Source organism: Quercus lobata, chromosome 11 (assembly GCF_001633185.2).
Source record: "Quercus lobata isolate SW786 chromosome 11, ValleyOak3.0 Primary Assembly, whole genome shotgun sequence".
In the NCBI taxonomy this organism is placed as follows: Eukaryota; Viridiplantae; Streptophyta; class Magnoliopsida; order Fagales; family Fagaceae; genus Quercus; species Quercus lobata.
This window is the reverse complement of record NC_044914.1, coordinates 23,804,807-23,821,527: the sequence shown is the minus strand read 5'-3', so window position 1 is coordinate 23,821,527 and position 16,721 is coordinate 23,804,807. Positions and strand designations below refer to the sequence as shown.

General features: G+C 34.7%; 1 protein-coding gene and 1 long non-coding RNA gene across 3 annotated transcripts; one reads left to right on the top strand and one right to left on the bottom strand.

Annotated features, from left to right (window-relative positions):
- Positions 1–8,644: 8,644 nt before the first annotated feature.
- LOC115968167 lies at positions 8,645–11,315 on the top strand. The gene is made up of 2 exons (XR_004086682.1): positions 8,645–10,255; positions 10,364–11,315. It is a non-coding gene; the product is annotated as an uncharacterized LOC115968167 (long non-coding RNA).
- On the bottom strand, positions 11,094–15,074 carry LOC115968166 (root phototropism protein 3). Of its 2 annotated transcripts, XM_031087473.1 has the most exons (5): positions 14,883–15,074; positions 14,554–14,749; positions 14,173–14,242; positions 12,753–14,045; positions 11,147–11,935 (listed from the first exon to the last, which is right to left on the bottom strand). In XM_031087473.1, exons 1-5 carry the CDS (start codon positions 14,923–14,925, stop codon positions 11,387–11,389), a joined length of 2,151 nt encoding a protein of 716 aa, XP_030943333.1. In that variant the 5' UTR covers positions 14,926–15,074; the 3' UTR covers positions 11,147–11,386. The 2 variants fall into 2 exon arrangements, with proteins under 2 accessions (XP_030943332.1, XP_030943333.1); XM_031087472.1 differs by having other exon boundaries at positions 11,094–11,935; positions 14,554–15,074.
- Between the last annotated feature and the right edge of the window lie 1,647 nt (positions 15,075–16,721).

Below are 16,721 nucleotides of genomic sequence, written 5' to 3'. Positions count from 1 at the left end.
CACAAATACATACATATAGTTTAAGATAATTCATCAAGTGACATAAGCCACTACAAAATACATAAACCACTACAAAATACATAAAAGTCTAAACTACATCCAAAATACAATTAAACCCATTAATTACGTGATCTTCGTTTTGCCATGATTTTCTCTTGGAGTTGTTTATAAAAAGCTTTTTGTGTTCCGGTTAAGCCACTTGTATCTATCATCATGATTCTCTTTTTCTCTAACCTTTCTTCTCGCTCATATTTTTTCTTCTCAATCATCATTATTTTCTTCTCAATCTTAAGTTTTTCTTCCCTACTTTCCTTTTCAATTGCAAGTTTTTCCCTCTCAAAAGACATTTTTTCCTCTTCCAACCGAGTTACATCCTCAATCAATTTCAATTTTTTGTTCAAATATTCCCCTATATCTTTTCTGGCGGCTTTGTTCTTTCGGATGGCCTTTCGGCCTTCCTACCAATAGGTCTCTCAAAATTAGAAGTGTCACTAAGTCCGGACCCACAATCCCCTTCACTAATAGATATTGCCTCTGAAGTTGGAGGCACAAATGATCTCGATCTAGCATTGTTAGGATCGGCAAACTTTGGTTGGTCCTTTAACATGAGCCAACAATGATCAAGAAGAAAGGGTTTCTTGTGCTTCTCTAAATACAAAGCCTTCGCATTGATAATCTAAAAAAAATTTAAAACAAATATAACATGATTAATATCTTCAAACTATTGGTGAATGAACATTTTAATACTATTGTAATATAATTTATACCTTATCTTCTTCGGTTATACCACTTTGATGAAGTGCGTTAATTTGAGTCATACACCCAGCAAACTTATTTGTCTTTTCACTAATCGTACCCCAACGACTTATTAAGGAGATAACAGTGCGTGTGGTACTGGATGTATTGTACTGCATAAAATATTTCCCAAACTTTTTGACGAAAGGTATTTTGTGTTTGTTCATTACTGTTTATGGCATCAACACTAGTATTGAGTCATGCTGCCACTAAGAGTTTATCTTCCTCTACAGTAAAGTTAGAGCCCCGTTTTCCTTTTGTAGAAGATGTATTTTCAACTTGTGGTGGTGAAGGTGGAGAATCAGAAACTGACACAGGAGTATTTTGAGACGTTCCCAAAAATTGAGAGTCAATTTCTATATCCCCGTTCATGATACCCGTGATAAATGTTAGGTCTCTACGTAACTCTGTGTCCCTACGTGACTCCATAAAATTAGAAAAAATATATATAAACTTTCCTGTACACAAAAATTTCCAAACTAACATTTATATCGACACAACAAATTACATAAATAAATTACACAATAAACTTACATTTATATTACATTTATAGACAAATTACAAATTACAGAGACCACACAATAAATTACAGTGACCCAATACATTCATGTGGTTTTATGCAATACAGGAACGTGGTTTTGTGCAACACAACAATTTACAGAGTGTGGTTTTGTTTAACACAACAATTTACAGAGACCACCCAAATGTATCTCTGTTTTTGTGCAATAAAACAAATTACACTAACAACAAAACATAAAAGCTTTCCCGCACAAATTACAGAGACCACATAATCTAGACAAAAAATTCCTGCAAACAGAAAATTCCCAATACAGAGACCACGTAATCCACACAACCAATTCCTGCAAACAGAAAATTCCCAATACAGAGTGCACAGAATCCACACAACAAAATAACAGAAAATTTTCAAACACCCAATTTCCAATACAGAGACCACATAATCCACACAACCAATTCCTGCACATAGAAAATTCCCAATACAGAGAGCACAGAATCCACACAACAAAATAACAGAAAATTCCCAAACAGAAAATTCCCAATACAGAGACCACAAAATCACACTAAACCCAGAAAAATTAAGCTCTGAAAAAATTCACTACAAAAGAAAAGAGAGAGCACTGACCTGAAGTGGATCGGCTGGGACGGCGACGGCGTGGGCTGGGCTGGGACGGCGACGCCGTGGAGAGCTTGATGAGTGAGATGAGAGCTTGCGATGGCGACGGTGATGAGTGAGGGAGATGAGCTGGAGTGCGATGAGTGAGGGAGATGAGTGAGGGAGATGCGGCGACGGCGTGGGCTGGGTTGGGCTGGTCTGTGGTGGCGACGGTGATGAGTGAGGGAGATGAGTGATCTGGAGTGCGATGGGTGAGAGAGATGAGTGAGGGAGATGCGGTTGGGACGGCGTGGCTGGGCTGGGCTGGGACAGTGAGGGACAGCGTGGGCTGGGCTGGTCTGTGGCAGCGACGATGATGAGTGAGGGAGGAGTGATTTGGGAGATGAGTGAGGGAGAAGGAGATTGAGAGTGAGGGAGAAGGAGATTGAGAGTGCGATGGGTGAGAGAGATGAGTGAGGGAGATGCGGCTGGGACGGCGTGGCTGGGCTGGGCTGGGACGGTGAGGGACGGCGTGGGCTGGGCTGGTCTGTGGCTGCGACGGTGATGAGTGAGGGAGGAGTGATCTGGGAGTTGAGAGTGAGGGAGAAGGAGTTGGGAGTGAGGGAGAAGGAGATTGAGAGTGACGGTGAGATATAAAATAAAAGAATGAATAAAACTGAGTGGGAGTGATTATTTTAATCGGGCTGATGATTAAAAAATTATTATTTTTTTAGATGAGTGCTACAGTGCACATCTATCTATAGATGTGCACTGTAGCAAATCAGCCAAATTTTATGGCTTTGGCTCTACTGCTGTGAGCTTATTTTGCTATATTGGTGGAGCTAAAATAGCATTATAGCTTTTTAGCTCCACTGCTGCAAATACTCTTAGAAAGGGTGTTGTTGATTCCAATCGTAGGCATTTGTTTTAGCAGTTATATTTCTTTTTGAAGACTCAGAAAGGGTTTTTTGCAAGTTGCAACCCCATAGAGCACAACTTTCATGATAGTTACATATCATAAAACCCCACAAGTAATATACATTTTTTTGTTTTAAATATAAAATAAAAGGTATGTACAAAAGGCACAATAGCCCAAAAGAAAACCAGACTGATTTTATTCTTTTTTGCATGGAGAAGAGAAGAGAATTGTAGGCTTGTGTGGCCTCTGTGCATGAGTCCAAGGAAAGTGATAAATGATTCATAATAAGATAGAGCTAAAACTAAAACTAAAGAATAGCTTCTTTGATATGAATATTCGTGAATGAATACTTGAATATCAGATTATATGATTCCAATCGTAGGCTTATTATTTGTTTAAGAGCAGTTATATTTCTTTTTGAAGACTCAGAAAGGGTTTTTTGCAAGTTGCAACCCCATAGAGCACAACTTTCATGATAGTTACATATCATAAAACCCCACAAGTAATATACATTTTTCTGTTTTAAATATAAAATAAAAGGTATGTACAAAAGGCACAATAGCCCAAAAGAAAACCAGACTGATTTTATTCTTTTTTGCATGGAGAAGAGAAGAGAATTGTAGGCTTGTGTGGCCTCTGTGCATGAGTCCAAGGAAAGTGATAAATGATTCATAATAAGATAGAGCTAAAACTAAAACTAAAGAATAGCTTCTTTGATATGAATATTCGTGAATGAATACTTGAATATCAGATTATATGGGTCTACAATAAATGTTTGCTTATTATTTGCTTAAGACGATGCGGGCCAAATATTATTTTTAATGATAATTTAACTATTATACTAAATGGAAAATAACCCAATCTTTTACTTAGCTGGGATTCCAGGCTAATATAACAAAACAATATAATATCCAAAAAGAATCAATCCCTGTACTTCTGAGCTTCCATCAATCTCTGGTATTCGGACAGCAGGGTATAAGCACCATCAACAATAACTTTTAGTTGCAACTGCACATTTTCAAAATTGTACTTGTTGTGTGCGTTCCAAAGGGCCCAGGCGGTGACAGCCCGGACCTTAACTTTTTTTTTTTGGGTTAAGAGGGTACTGCAATAAGATTATCTAGCCATAAATGACGATGTTCTGACTGAAAGCCTTAGAGTATACAAACCATCAGCATCCGTATTTAAAATAGGGTCCGGTTAATGTGTGCCCTTAGGGTACACATTAACCATTCATTTTGGGAAAGTTTTTATGGGGAATTGAAAAAACTGTCAAAACAGTTAATTACTTTTTTGTTTTTTCATAAAAAATTTTCTAAAATGATTTACTAATGTATGCCCTAAGGGCACACATTAATAAATCCCTTTAAAATATTACATAAGCTATCATTAGGTGGTCCATTAAGTACCATAAAATTTCCATAAAAAGAATAGCCTGCAGTCAGTCCCGAAGTCCTCTTAGCAACAGAAAAATATTAGTCAATATCCTCTTAACCAAAAAGTAGTAGATATTCATATATATAAAAAAAAAAAAAGTTGTAGATATTTTTTTTTAAGGATAATTTTGGAGTCTTGATGGCAATAGGATTTAAAAGCAGGGTTGACCAACTTTGGATTGACATATGACGTGGTCTAGGGAGGATAATACAAAACTGCTAATATCTTTTTCACTTTTGATCAATGGTTGCAATTAAATCCTGTAGTGTTTTGAGGAGCTGTGTATTTTCCATTAAAATAAAACAAAGGTTAATTAAATTTTAAATGTAAATATTTGTAGATAATCACTGCCCTTTATCATAGGACTTACACGTCAATTAGTTTTTAATGTAAAGCAAGTAAGCCTAAATATCTTATCTAATTTCTTGCTTCTCATATTCTTTCTTTGTTTCACTTTCCTTTGTGTTGGAGAATGTTTTTCTTTTCTGGCATAATTGTATAATAATTTTATATATAGTAGAAGTCATAGATGAGTTTCATATAAACTTTGCTTTATCAATATTAAAATTGAACTTGGAAGCTTTTCTAGGTGTGCTTTGAAGCCAAAATTAGATTTTTATTATTGTAAGTATTGATGGTTGCTTTTGCAAGTGCGAGCGCGCGCGCACATATATATATATATATATATATATATACTCTGCTTTTCACATACAATGGGTTGGCTTGGACATGTTTAGGGAAAGGAGGGGAAAATTTTGGATTAAAAAAAGCTTTAAGAAAAAGGAAGAGACGATGTTGCATTGTTACCAATCCAACGATCATACCCGCCTTTTGTTTGATCCTTATTTTCGGTGGAAGCAATGAAAATTGGTCTTGTATTGGATGTTCAGGTTTGATCTTTCTCCATTTCTTTATGTTCTTCTTGTGTTCTCCATATATATTGTTTATTTATTTTATCTTCCATGTGTAGCATCTGTTTTACTCAACTAATTTTGTTGGTCCCTAATACTTATTGGGTAATGATGTTGGACCTGTTTAGTTTCATTATGCTTGTATCTGAAATACTCTTTTTATACATGCTCAAATAGTTACATACTTATACAATAGGTCCTTGTTTTATAGCTGTTTGATGAAAGTACAATATCAATGATTCAATTGCAGTAATGTTGATTTCAAAACTATTCTGCCCCATTTGTCATTCATCATAGTAAAGACTTCTAGGTCCGAGAATTAGTATAAAAAAAAAGTGTAAGATTACCATTACCTCTTTTAGACTTACAAAAAGTGAGAGTTTTGTACACTGACAAAATCTTTTATAGTAAAGCCTTCTTGGTAACCATTTCTAAAACCTGCAGTGCACTTTCAGCTTATTGTTAGTGTTTGGGATTCCAAACAGTCAAATTGGGCTGCTAAATGACACAAGAGTTGCTAATGCTTGAAACAAAATTTTCAAACAAAATATGGGCACAGAAGTGAAGTTTTAGTAGTTTTATGCAAAGCATATTGGTAAGTTGGGTGAATTATGGGTTTGACAATTGCGATAATGGGCAGGGTATATTGGGCCGGCGCCCAATGGAGAGTGTTGTGTAGCCTTTTAGAAGCATGGCCTATATCTTATTATAGGAAGGCCTAGAGTTCTTCATGGGCTAGTTTTTTTTTTTTTAGAGAACGAAGTTGCTTTTCAAGAATCAATTGAAATACTATCAAAAAAAAAAAAAAAACCAATTGATAAATAATTAGTATTAAACACCAGAACTATCCTTTTAAGAGAGAAAATATGTGGACACAACTTTTGTGCCACAACTTTGATGTGGATGACAGTGAATGGTGGAGAAAAAATAGTGGGTCTATGAGAAAGTGACTTATAGTCTATCATGTTAGACTTGTGATAAAAGTTGTTGTCCTAGAAAAGTAGTGTTAAGAAGGAAACTAACAATAAATATTCATTTAGCAACTTGATTTGTTGCCATCGTCATAATAGCAAGTGTTTAGGCCATTCCTCTTACCCCTTTTATAAAGTGCCATTCTTGTGTTGACATTAATGACTACTTACCATTGCATCATCACATGCAATTCTTCAAAACTACACCTCAAAAGTGCCTGTAGTAACTGGTCACCTTGAAATTTAGCTATCATCAACTCTCAAGCTCCAATAAATTCCAGATTAGAAAGGAGAGAGGTAAATGAAAAACTATGATCACACTTTGGAAAAAAAAAAAAAAAAAAAGAGATAAAGAAATAGCTATTATCGCATAGTGAAAAGTTATGAATAATGAATTGAATATGAAGCCTTATATACAAGCATTAGTGTTAGAGATGTGGAGGCTTTAATCCAGGGAAGGGATTTGGCCCAAAGTGGTCATCACTTGAGTAGTTTGGTGGATTTTGGGATTGAAAGATGACTCTGAGGCTAAATTGTGAGTAACGAAGAAAAAATTGTGAGTTCATGTAAAAGAAAAAGACAATCAATTGCAGTTCATCACATAGGCTAGCAGTGAGAAAAAGTGTGGTAAAGGTTGTGGTCCTGGAATAACTATGAGATTATTTTGAGTTCTTCTAGGACAAGACAATTGGGCACACATTTTATCACAATTTTCTTGAGTGTCATCCACTGGCGGCTCCATATGGAGTTCAGGGTGGTCACAGGACTACCTTAACCTGGCAAAAATTTAATTTTTAGATATAAAATTAAAAAAATTTATGATTTTATTATCTTTAAAAAATATTTGTGACCACCCTAAAATTTTTTAGGGTCAACATAATTAATTTTTGGGCAAAATTTGGCAACAAACTTGATTGTAAATTAAGACTACAACTTCACTCAATATTTTTTTATTGAATGTGAATTATGAAAAATTCACCATTAAATCACATTTTCTTTTTATACCCTCCACATTTGCAAAATTTCAAAAAGATCAAAGATTAATAGTTATGTTATCAAAGAAATCTTTATATTTTGAGTTTTTGTAGTCTAAAATTACATTAAAATTTAAGTTTATGAAGCAAATAGTAAATAACATCCGATTAACATGAAATTTGACATGTGATTTAAGAACCTAAAGATCATGCAATTCAATAGTTAGATTTTCAAAAAATGTAACTATGTTAATTTGTTTAGTGCGAGTTGTATTCTTTGGCTATAACTAAGTTTATAGTCAAACTTTGCCTTTAAATTTTGGCTCCCTTAACAATATATTAAGTCATTACAAACAACTTTTCTCACAAAAAAAAGTGATTACAAACAAAAAGAAAAATCCAAATAAATCTGTTGTCTAATTAAATTTTGAAAGAGATGTAACTTGTAACATTGGTAATGAGATTATAATGCAAAGATTTCAAAATTAGAAAATTTGTAGAATAAAATTGTAAGACTTTATGTATTTATGTGTGTGTTTTGGTCAATACATAGAGTTATCTTTTTATTAAATTTTGGTCAATAATATACACCCTGAAAAATATTCCTATATCTGCCACTGGTGTCATCATTTATACATGAGTTTATCACTTAAAACATTCTAGTCACTAATTGACAACTAAAGAAGTTTTCTAGGGTTGGGTACCTAGACTTTTTGATTATGTAGTACACTTGGTGTATTATATATTCCTCTTACATATAAGGAGGGTTCTATACTTCTGTTAGTGATGACTATATATGAGATTCATATTTATGTGATAGGAACGTATATTATGTGATAGGAATGTATTGTATATTGGGTATGAAGAGGTTCTCGTGAGTCGTCTCTAAGAGGTTCATGGGTGTGATTTTCTATTACTTTTATAAATAGTGGATTTATTTGGACATGTTTAGGAAAATAAAAAGAAAAATAAAAAGAGAGGAAAGATGAAAGGTTAGTATGAAGTCTAAACATGGATAACAAAAATAAAAAAAAGAGAAAAAAAATGTATATAAATCTAAGCAAATAAGCCTAAATGCCTTGTCTAATTTCTTGCTTCTCATAATCTTTCTTTGTTTCACTTTCCTTTGTGTTGGAGAATGTTTTTTTTTTTTTTTTTGGGTATAATTGCATAATAATTTTATATATTGTAGAAGTTATAGATGAGCTCCATATAAACTTTGCTTTATCATTATTGAAATTGAACTTGGAAGCTTTCCCAGGCGTGTTTTGATGCCAAAATTGGATTCTTCTTGTTGTAAGTGTTGGTGGTTACTTTTGCATATATATACAATGGGTTGGCTTGGACATGTTTAGGGAAAGGAGGGGATAATTTTGGATTAAAAAAAGCTTTAAGAAAAAAGGAAGAGATGACGTTGCGTTGTTACCAATCCAACGACCATACCTGCCTTTTGTTTGATCCTTATTTTCGGTGGAAGCAATGAAAATTGGTCTAGTATTGGATGTTCAGGTTTGATCTTTCTCCATTTCTTTATGTTCTTCTTGTGTTCTCCATATATATTGTTTATTTATTTTATCTTCCATGTGTCACATCTGTTTTGCTCAACTAATTTTGTTGGTCCCTAATACGTATTGGGTAATGATGTTGGACCTGTTTAGTTTCATCATGCTTATATCTGAAATACTCTTTTTATACATGCTCAAATAGTTACATACTTATACAATGGGTCCTTGTTTTATAGCTGTTTGATGAAACTACCATACGACGATTCAATTGCAGTAACGTTGACTTCAAAACTATTATGCCCCATTTTTCATTCGTCATGGTAAAGACTTTTATGCGGTGCACTAATGCTTGAAACAAAATTTTCAATCAAAATATGGGCACAGAAGTGAAGTTTTAGTAGTTTTATGCAAAGCATATTGGTAAGTTGGGTTAATTATGGGTTTGCCAATTGCGATGAAGGGCAGGGTATATTGGGCCAGTGCCTAGTAAAGAGTGTTGTGTAGCCTTTTAGAAGCATGGCCAATATCTTATTATAAGAAGGCCTAGAGTTCTTCATTGGCTAGTGTTTACCGAATTTTATTTGGGGCTTGTTTTTCAAGAGAACGAAGTTGCTTATCAAGAACCAATTGAAAAATAATTAGTATTAGACGCAAAAACTATCCTTTTAACAGAGAAAATCTGTGGACACAACTTTTGTGCCACAACTTTGATGTGGCTAATTGTGAATGGTGGAGATAAAGTGGTAGGTTTATATGAAAGTGATAAACAGTCACTCACAATCTGTCACGTTAGAGTTGTGACAAAAATTGTGATCCTAGAAGAGTAGCGTTAAGAAGGAAACTAACAATAAATATTCTTTCAGTTACTTGATTTGTTGCGATCATCATAATAGCAAGTGTTTAGGCCGTTACTCTTACCCCTTTTAATAGGTGCCATTCATGTGTTGATATTGGTGGCTACTTACCATTGCATCATTACATGCAATTCTTCAAAACTACACCTCAATAGTGCTTGTAGTAACTGGTAACCTTGAAATTTAGCTATCAACTGTCTCAAACTCCAATAAATCCCAGATTAGAAAGGAGAGAGGTAAACATATAACTATGATCGCACTTTGGAAAACAAAGAGATAAAGAAATTACTATCATCCCATAGTGAAAAGTTGTAAATAATGAATTGTATTTGAAGCCTTACATACAGGCATTAGTGTTAGGGATGTGGAGGCTTTAATCCAGGTGAGGGATTTGGCCCAAAGTGGTCATCACATGAGTAGTTTGGTGGATTTTGGGATTGAAAGATGACTTTGGGGCTTAAACGTGCATGCATTTTGGTTGGCTTTGCCCATGGATGTAGGCATGAAATTGATTGATCATGCTAAAATTTTCTGTAACATGTGGATGGCTTGTATCATCTTTTCTATAAGTGTGCATCTGCTAGCCCCAAATTTAAGCATACTGATAGTTTTTGTTCAACAGTGGAATGCACAAGCTGGATTTTTCATGACTATTTAAAACTGTTACATAAATGAATGTGTGGCAAATAATCTACCATATTTCAGTCTCAGACATTTTAAGTACCCACAACTTGAGCCTTCTACCTGGACATATCACATCAGAAATCCCTCTTTCCATGTAAGATGATATATTATTTAAAGTGGAATTCTTATCATGTTTTGTCCTTTCAGTATTTGACATGACTCATTATTATGTACTTATCATCTTCCATGTGTGGCCCCATAGAACTGGAGTAGGATTCTAAAACGGTCATTCATTGAATCTTTTTGTAAAGCAGAAGATCAAAACAACATAATCTTTTTGTACAGCAGAAGATCAAAACAACATAATGAGCCTATTAAGCAAAGTTTACATGGAAATCTCTCATTGCCATTAGGAACTCGAATTGTCTACATTTCAACAGTTAGAATATCGCAGAGCAAAAGAGCCTGTGTCCCAGCAAGGACTGTTCTACTCATATCATTGGAACCTTGATGTAATTTTGGAAGGTAACATATGTCACAACTCACAAGGTCATCCTCACTTGATATGAGCTTTTCCTTTGGTAAGTGCATTCTATGGTTTTGGGCCATGAGTGGGTCTAACCATCTCTAAAGGGTTTAGTATCTGGTCATTTGCTATCAACAAAGTGCATGATATGAAGTCAGTTAACTCTGGAAGATGAATGAATTTTAAAAACTTCAGTCCCTGCATGTGCTTTGTAATGGTGGGGCTAACTTAACCGCCCACAATCTCAGTTGGCAACAATGTCCCTTTTTGAAGCACATTGACAAGCTTTCATGAGTTCTGCTCATTGTATGACAGGGACATTGGTCGTAATTTTATATCTGTTATCTTTCCTTTCTATTTTCAATATGGTTCCCCCTGTGGCAGGCAGTAATTTAATCAATCATGGCAGTAATTTAATCAATCATATGAAGTATGTGAAACTATGTAAATTTGGATGCCACTGTGCTTTTCAACCAAGGTATTTCAACTCTAGCTTCCCCTATTAAAACCGTTCCACAATTGACACAAAAATAGTTCATATCAACAGTGATAAAATACTGCAAGACACTCAAAATACACACAATTTGGTGACATGCTGTGATTAAGGTACTTTTCCAAAGCAGATTCTGTGTAATTGAAGACTCCATTGACTCCCAAAAATAAGAGGGAACCAAAAAAAAGAAAAAAAGGAAATGCAATTTTGGAACATAAAATCAAAATGAAAGATATATCTTTTGGCAACTGCAACCTTCTAATCTATCAGGATATTGAATTTCTCCACCTTCTAGGAGTCTTTCTAGTCTGTTCTGCTGCAGTTGAGAGCTGAGGCCCAATTTCCTGGTTTTCTAAAGTAGTCGTCTTTGTAAGTTTGCTCAGTTTCTTCCACCCACTGCTCCATGCTGATGTCTGTTTCTGCTTTAAAAGTTTATCAAACTGTCTCTGCAGATTCTCCATATCATTCTGCAGCTCAAGGTACTTAGCTTTAACACTTTCCAGCTCAAACTTGAGGGTGTTAATGTCCTTTTTAGCGGCTGTCCATCCTTCCTGGAATGATTGTGGTGTTCCTTCAAGTAGTGTTTTTCGGTTTGAAATTATTGGCTGGTAGAGAGATTCACTAGTTTCTTTCAGGGAGCTGTTGGCTAGTGCATTGCTTATCTTTACCTGCTCAGAGAAGAGGACTTGCACAACAACTCTTAATGGAAGGCGTTCATTTTGGGCAGCATGCATGCATGCATCAATTGAGAGCTTCTGGCAATCCATCACACGGCAAAGTCGCTTCCTTTCATGCTCAGAAAGTGTTGGATGGGCCTGTTATTTTGCTGGATGGATAAGAATTCAAATAAAAAGAATTTGCAGGGTACATGGAACTCCAATACTCTCATCATGGGGCTGAAGCACATAAATATTCATACTTTTTCAAGAATATATTTTTCATTTCTCCAAACCAAAGGCAAATAACATTGTTTGTTATTATTACTTTCTCTTTTAATCCAGTCAAATCATGAGATTTTGTTTACTATACATGTTTATGGATCTCATAACATGGATTTTACAAACAAAAGCATAATATTACTTGCATCATGATTGCGCATATATATGATATTATTATAGAATAAGCATGTCTGTTTATATATGACACTATGATTGTAGAATGAGTACTGCCTACATTCTATTTTGATTTACTGGAGGACAAAGTTTTTCACATGGCAAAAGTTTGGCTCAGATTATGGTTTCTTGCATTCCTCTGAACGTTTCCTGTTTTTGATCCGACTGAAGTTTTCCCATTTACCATCCACATATTTATAATATATGTGGATATTAAAAATTTCCATTATAATTCTGAATTTCTGGTAGACAGGCATGAGTGCATGCTCATATTTGTAACATGATGCTTGCGTATAAAATATGCAAATTAATTGTAGAGTTCCTCTGATTTAAAGCAGTAAAAATCTTGATTCTTACAACTAAACTGCTTAAATTAATCAAGTATGCTAATAAGTAGACATAAGCTAGCGGGCACTACTACAAAGGAGTTCCATATATTCACTAGATTAATGTATGAGGTACAGTCTATATTGAGCAATTTTTTAAACTAGACATCGTAACTTTAGGAATAAGGAATTACCTTGAGGTAAGAATCAATTGCTCTGTAAAGTCCATCATCACAGGTCCTTGCAGATTCAGGCAAAGCTTCTGCGAGTACCTGAAACTTTGTTAGGGAAAGGCTTCTATCTCTGGACACCTCTGTAAGATAACTGTCAACAAGCCTTGAAACTCTCATCTTAGCATTTGGAGTAGAACCCCTTTGACTACCTTCATACATGTGTTTATCAGAAAAAGATTGACTGCTGGGACTTGAACTTTCTGTCTGCTCTTGAATTAGAAAATGCTCCAAAAGCCTGTGGACAAGATCCACATCATACATTGTCTCACTTTTATTGTAAGAAGGAATAAGAAGATCTGCCAATGTAGCCTGTTCAAATTGCATTCCCACTCGTTTCTCCAATTCAGTTACCAAAGCTGGAGCCACTTTCAACATGTTTGCCATTCTCAAGAGCCGAAGTAGGAAGCTGCATGAGACACTATCCTTCGGTGGTGGAATTATGCTGATGAGGCTCTCAATGATCATTCGCTGTTCTTTGGCCTGAACAGTTGGAAGATCATCTTTGGTTCCTGCAACAATCATATGAAGTCCTCCCTTCCAACTATTGCTGCTGCCACTAGTATTACTGTTGCTGATATTGCTTCCTTCATCTCCTGGCCCTGTCCCATCACTTATCAAACCTGGAAGCCATTTAGCTGCATAATGCGTTATTGAAGCTCCAATCAGTTCAAATCTCATTCCCTTTACCTTAATTGCAGTGATGACCCTGACAAAGTGATCAATCCTAAGGATTGAAACATCTTCAAACCACCAATCGGGAGGAACATGCTGATTTTTACTGGGACTGGAGTCCTTCATGTCATTCCACTTTGGGCTGGAAGCTTTTGGGAGTTTTCCAGTGTACGCCCATCTTATTCCTTTTGGATTGGCACAAGCTTTCCAAGCAATGGACTCACTGCATCTTCGGACAATTTGAAGGTTCTCTGCCCATGGTGAGAGCTTCTCACAGCTTTTTAGCACCACTATAGAGTCCCTCCATGAGGATAATACTACATAGCTTAGAAATGCTTCAGTTTTGAATATAAGATTTCCTTCTTCCAAGTCCTCTGTCATTTCAAGATACTCTGCAGCACATCTTAGGCCAGAAATATTGGCTGCTGTCAGATCAACAGCAATTCCATAGCAGAATTTTGCTGCTAACTCAAAAGCCTCAGGTCCACCGGGTTGGTCATCTAGAGCTATCATATTCAACTCCGGGTCGCGTGATTCATATATGAGTCTGTTCATCTTTCCACTCCGAGAAAGCAAGGGATACTTGCACAAGAAGAGAAAGAGAGAAACAGCCATGAAATCAATACATAAGTTAATAGTAATTAACTTTGAATTCTGGAGCTACAAGAAGTATTATTCAACCATTTGTGTTTGGCAGAAATTTAACTACCTTATGCAGGTGGAAATTAACACCCCCAACTTGAACTAGAAGGTCACTTGGAACATCAGTTGCAACATACCTGCATACAAAACAAACACACCACATGCTTCAGAAGTTTACAAAGTCTCAGTTCTGCAGATTTTTCTAAAAAACCAGATACATACTAGCATGAATAAAGGAAAAATTCATAGCTGTATTAGATTTAAACCGTACAAACACCATTTTGGATGAATTAAATTATAAAAAAAAAATTATAGCAAGATACTATTTTGCATTTTGTACCGAACAAAAGTTAACTTACTGAACCTGACATGCTCTGGACTACGCTAATAGTTCTAATAAAGCATTTATCTACCAGTACTAAGATGCTTTGTACTTTATCATACATACCAAGACTGGCCCCTTAGCTCAAACCCGTCAGTCTTGACGCCATGCTTGCTTGAACTAAGAACTCCATTTCCATAGTCTCGGCCTCTAACTGACTCAGTCTCTGACTCCTCCCACATGATGAAACCAAATAGCCAGGAAACTTGGGTAGGATCTTCTCGAAAAAGTGCCTCTAATTTAGAGGCAAAACAGAGAGAAACTGAGCACAAGAAAGAGGCAGTTAACAACCAGAAAGACACAGGACTAACAAGTATAAAAGGAAAATTCCCACATGGGATGCTGGGAATTATCTTCAAATGTCGGCTTAGTAACTGATTTTCATGGCCACTCACAGGCTGTGAAGTAATGGGCATAGTAACACTGTGCTTGGATCATTTGAGTTTTGCATTTCTTTAATTTTAGCTTTGGATTTCAGATACTTTTCACTATGCTTAAAGCATGGGATATTCAGTTTCATTTTTCTGACTTTCTTTCTGCTAATTTTTCTTTCTAGATCTTTTCTTTCTTTTTTTTTTTTTTCTCTTTTTTTTTTTTTGACAGTTAGATCTTTTCATTCTATATAAGGAATTTATTGTAATCCCAAAATATTCCTCTTTGACGAGAAAGAATAAAAAGGTTATTTACGTAGCAGGTGTTTTATTTATTATTATTATTATTATTATTATTATTATTATTATTATTTGTTTTAAATCTATTTATTTATTTTTCCCCCGTAACAGATAAAATCCTTCCAAATTGTCACTGTTCTGGGACCATGGTTTTAGTGGGATGTGGATGTGGCTTCTCTACAGACTACAGTGAAGTTCCTCTCAAAGAGTCACATGCCATCAAATTCATCAATGCCTCACGTAAACTTAAATTAAAATAAAGATTTATAGTTACCTTGTAATGAATGGTTAATGGCTTTGTTTTATAATACTCAAGCTTACATAAGTACTTAACTCCGCCTTAGGGTTGTAAATCAACTGACCTTTGTCAAGTATTGAATGTTTAAGTTTAGTTTGAGCTTGAATTGAGTCTGTAAACAATGTTTGAGTTTGAACTCGTCAGAAAGAATAAAAGCTTGAGCTCAGCTTGGTTTGGCTTGATTCATTAGTCAAGCCAAGCTTGAGTTTAATATCAAGCTCTTGAGACCAAGATTCAATACAATTACATTATCAAACTCATACTAATCATATTATCAAGTCCATTTGGTTTGGAAGACTGATCTCAACTCCTAATTAATTAAAAATTTAGTAAGATATATATGAGTTTATTATTCAAGATCATATCAAACTTATTACCAAGCCTGTAAACCAACCTAAGCTTGACTTGTATTTTATCGAGCCATATTATTCACAAGCTTGTTCATAACAATTTTTATTTTTATTTTTATTTTTATTTTTATTTTTTTTGGGTTTAGCTTGTTTATTAGACAAGTCTCAAGCTTGACTTACTTATAAACAAACAAACAAATATGAACGAGTTTTTTAATTGAGTGAACGGCTTGATTCATTTGCGGTCTTATATAATTGTGCTTTGTGTCCTATATTGTGTTCATAACTAGTCTCAATCTTGGAAAAGGAGAAAGTCGCTATAGATTCACTACCAACGTAAAATTTTAGTTATTTTATTATGAAGAATACACTACAAAGGATTATGTAAGTACTTATTAGTACATCGTCTCCCAAAAAAAAAAAAAAGTTTAGCATTTTATCTTTAAGTACAATTTTCCTTTCAAAAAAAATTTCTTTTAGGTACAATTGTACTTTTTATTTAATTTTTGTTTTTAAGTCCAATAAGTCAATGAAATTCAACTCTTCCAAATGAGCAATAATTTTATAGAAGGTTTTAAAATTGGTGGTTAATATTCACCAAATTGGGCCCATTTTCACTACTTGAACCGAAAACTATATATATATATATATATATATTAAAGGTTTTTTTTTTTCTTTCCGATTTTTTTATTGACATAAAGTGGAGCCAATTTAGTGAAAGAATATTATTTCATGTGAGTCCATTGAGAGTATTTTTCTCATGAAGTTTTGAGATTTATTTATTATTTTATACTTCTTTAATTAGGTGACTCATAATACTTAATCTCTTCAACATTATTTTAGGTAACAAGTGTAAGTAATATCCTCTCAAATATAAATAAGATGTGCTGCCATGAACCCATCACATATGTTAGA

Bases quoted from the DNA above. Each gene is read 5' to 3' on its own strand.
- LOC115968166 (XM_031087472.1), bottom strand. From the start codon at position 14,903: ATGCCCATTACTTCACAGCCTGTGAGTGGCCATGAAAATCAGTTACTA. The intron at 14,046-14,172 runs GTAGTTAAATTT...TTCTTGTGCAAG, and splicing joins TTAATTTCCACCTGCATAAG to TATCCCTTGCTTTCTCGGAG. The intron at 11,936-12,752 runs GTAATTCCTTAT...GCAAAATAACAG, and splicing joins CAATTGATTCTTACCTCAAG to GCCCATCCAACACTTTCTGA.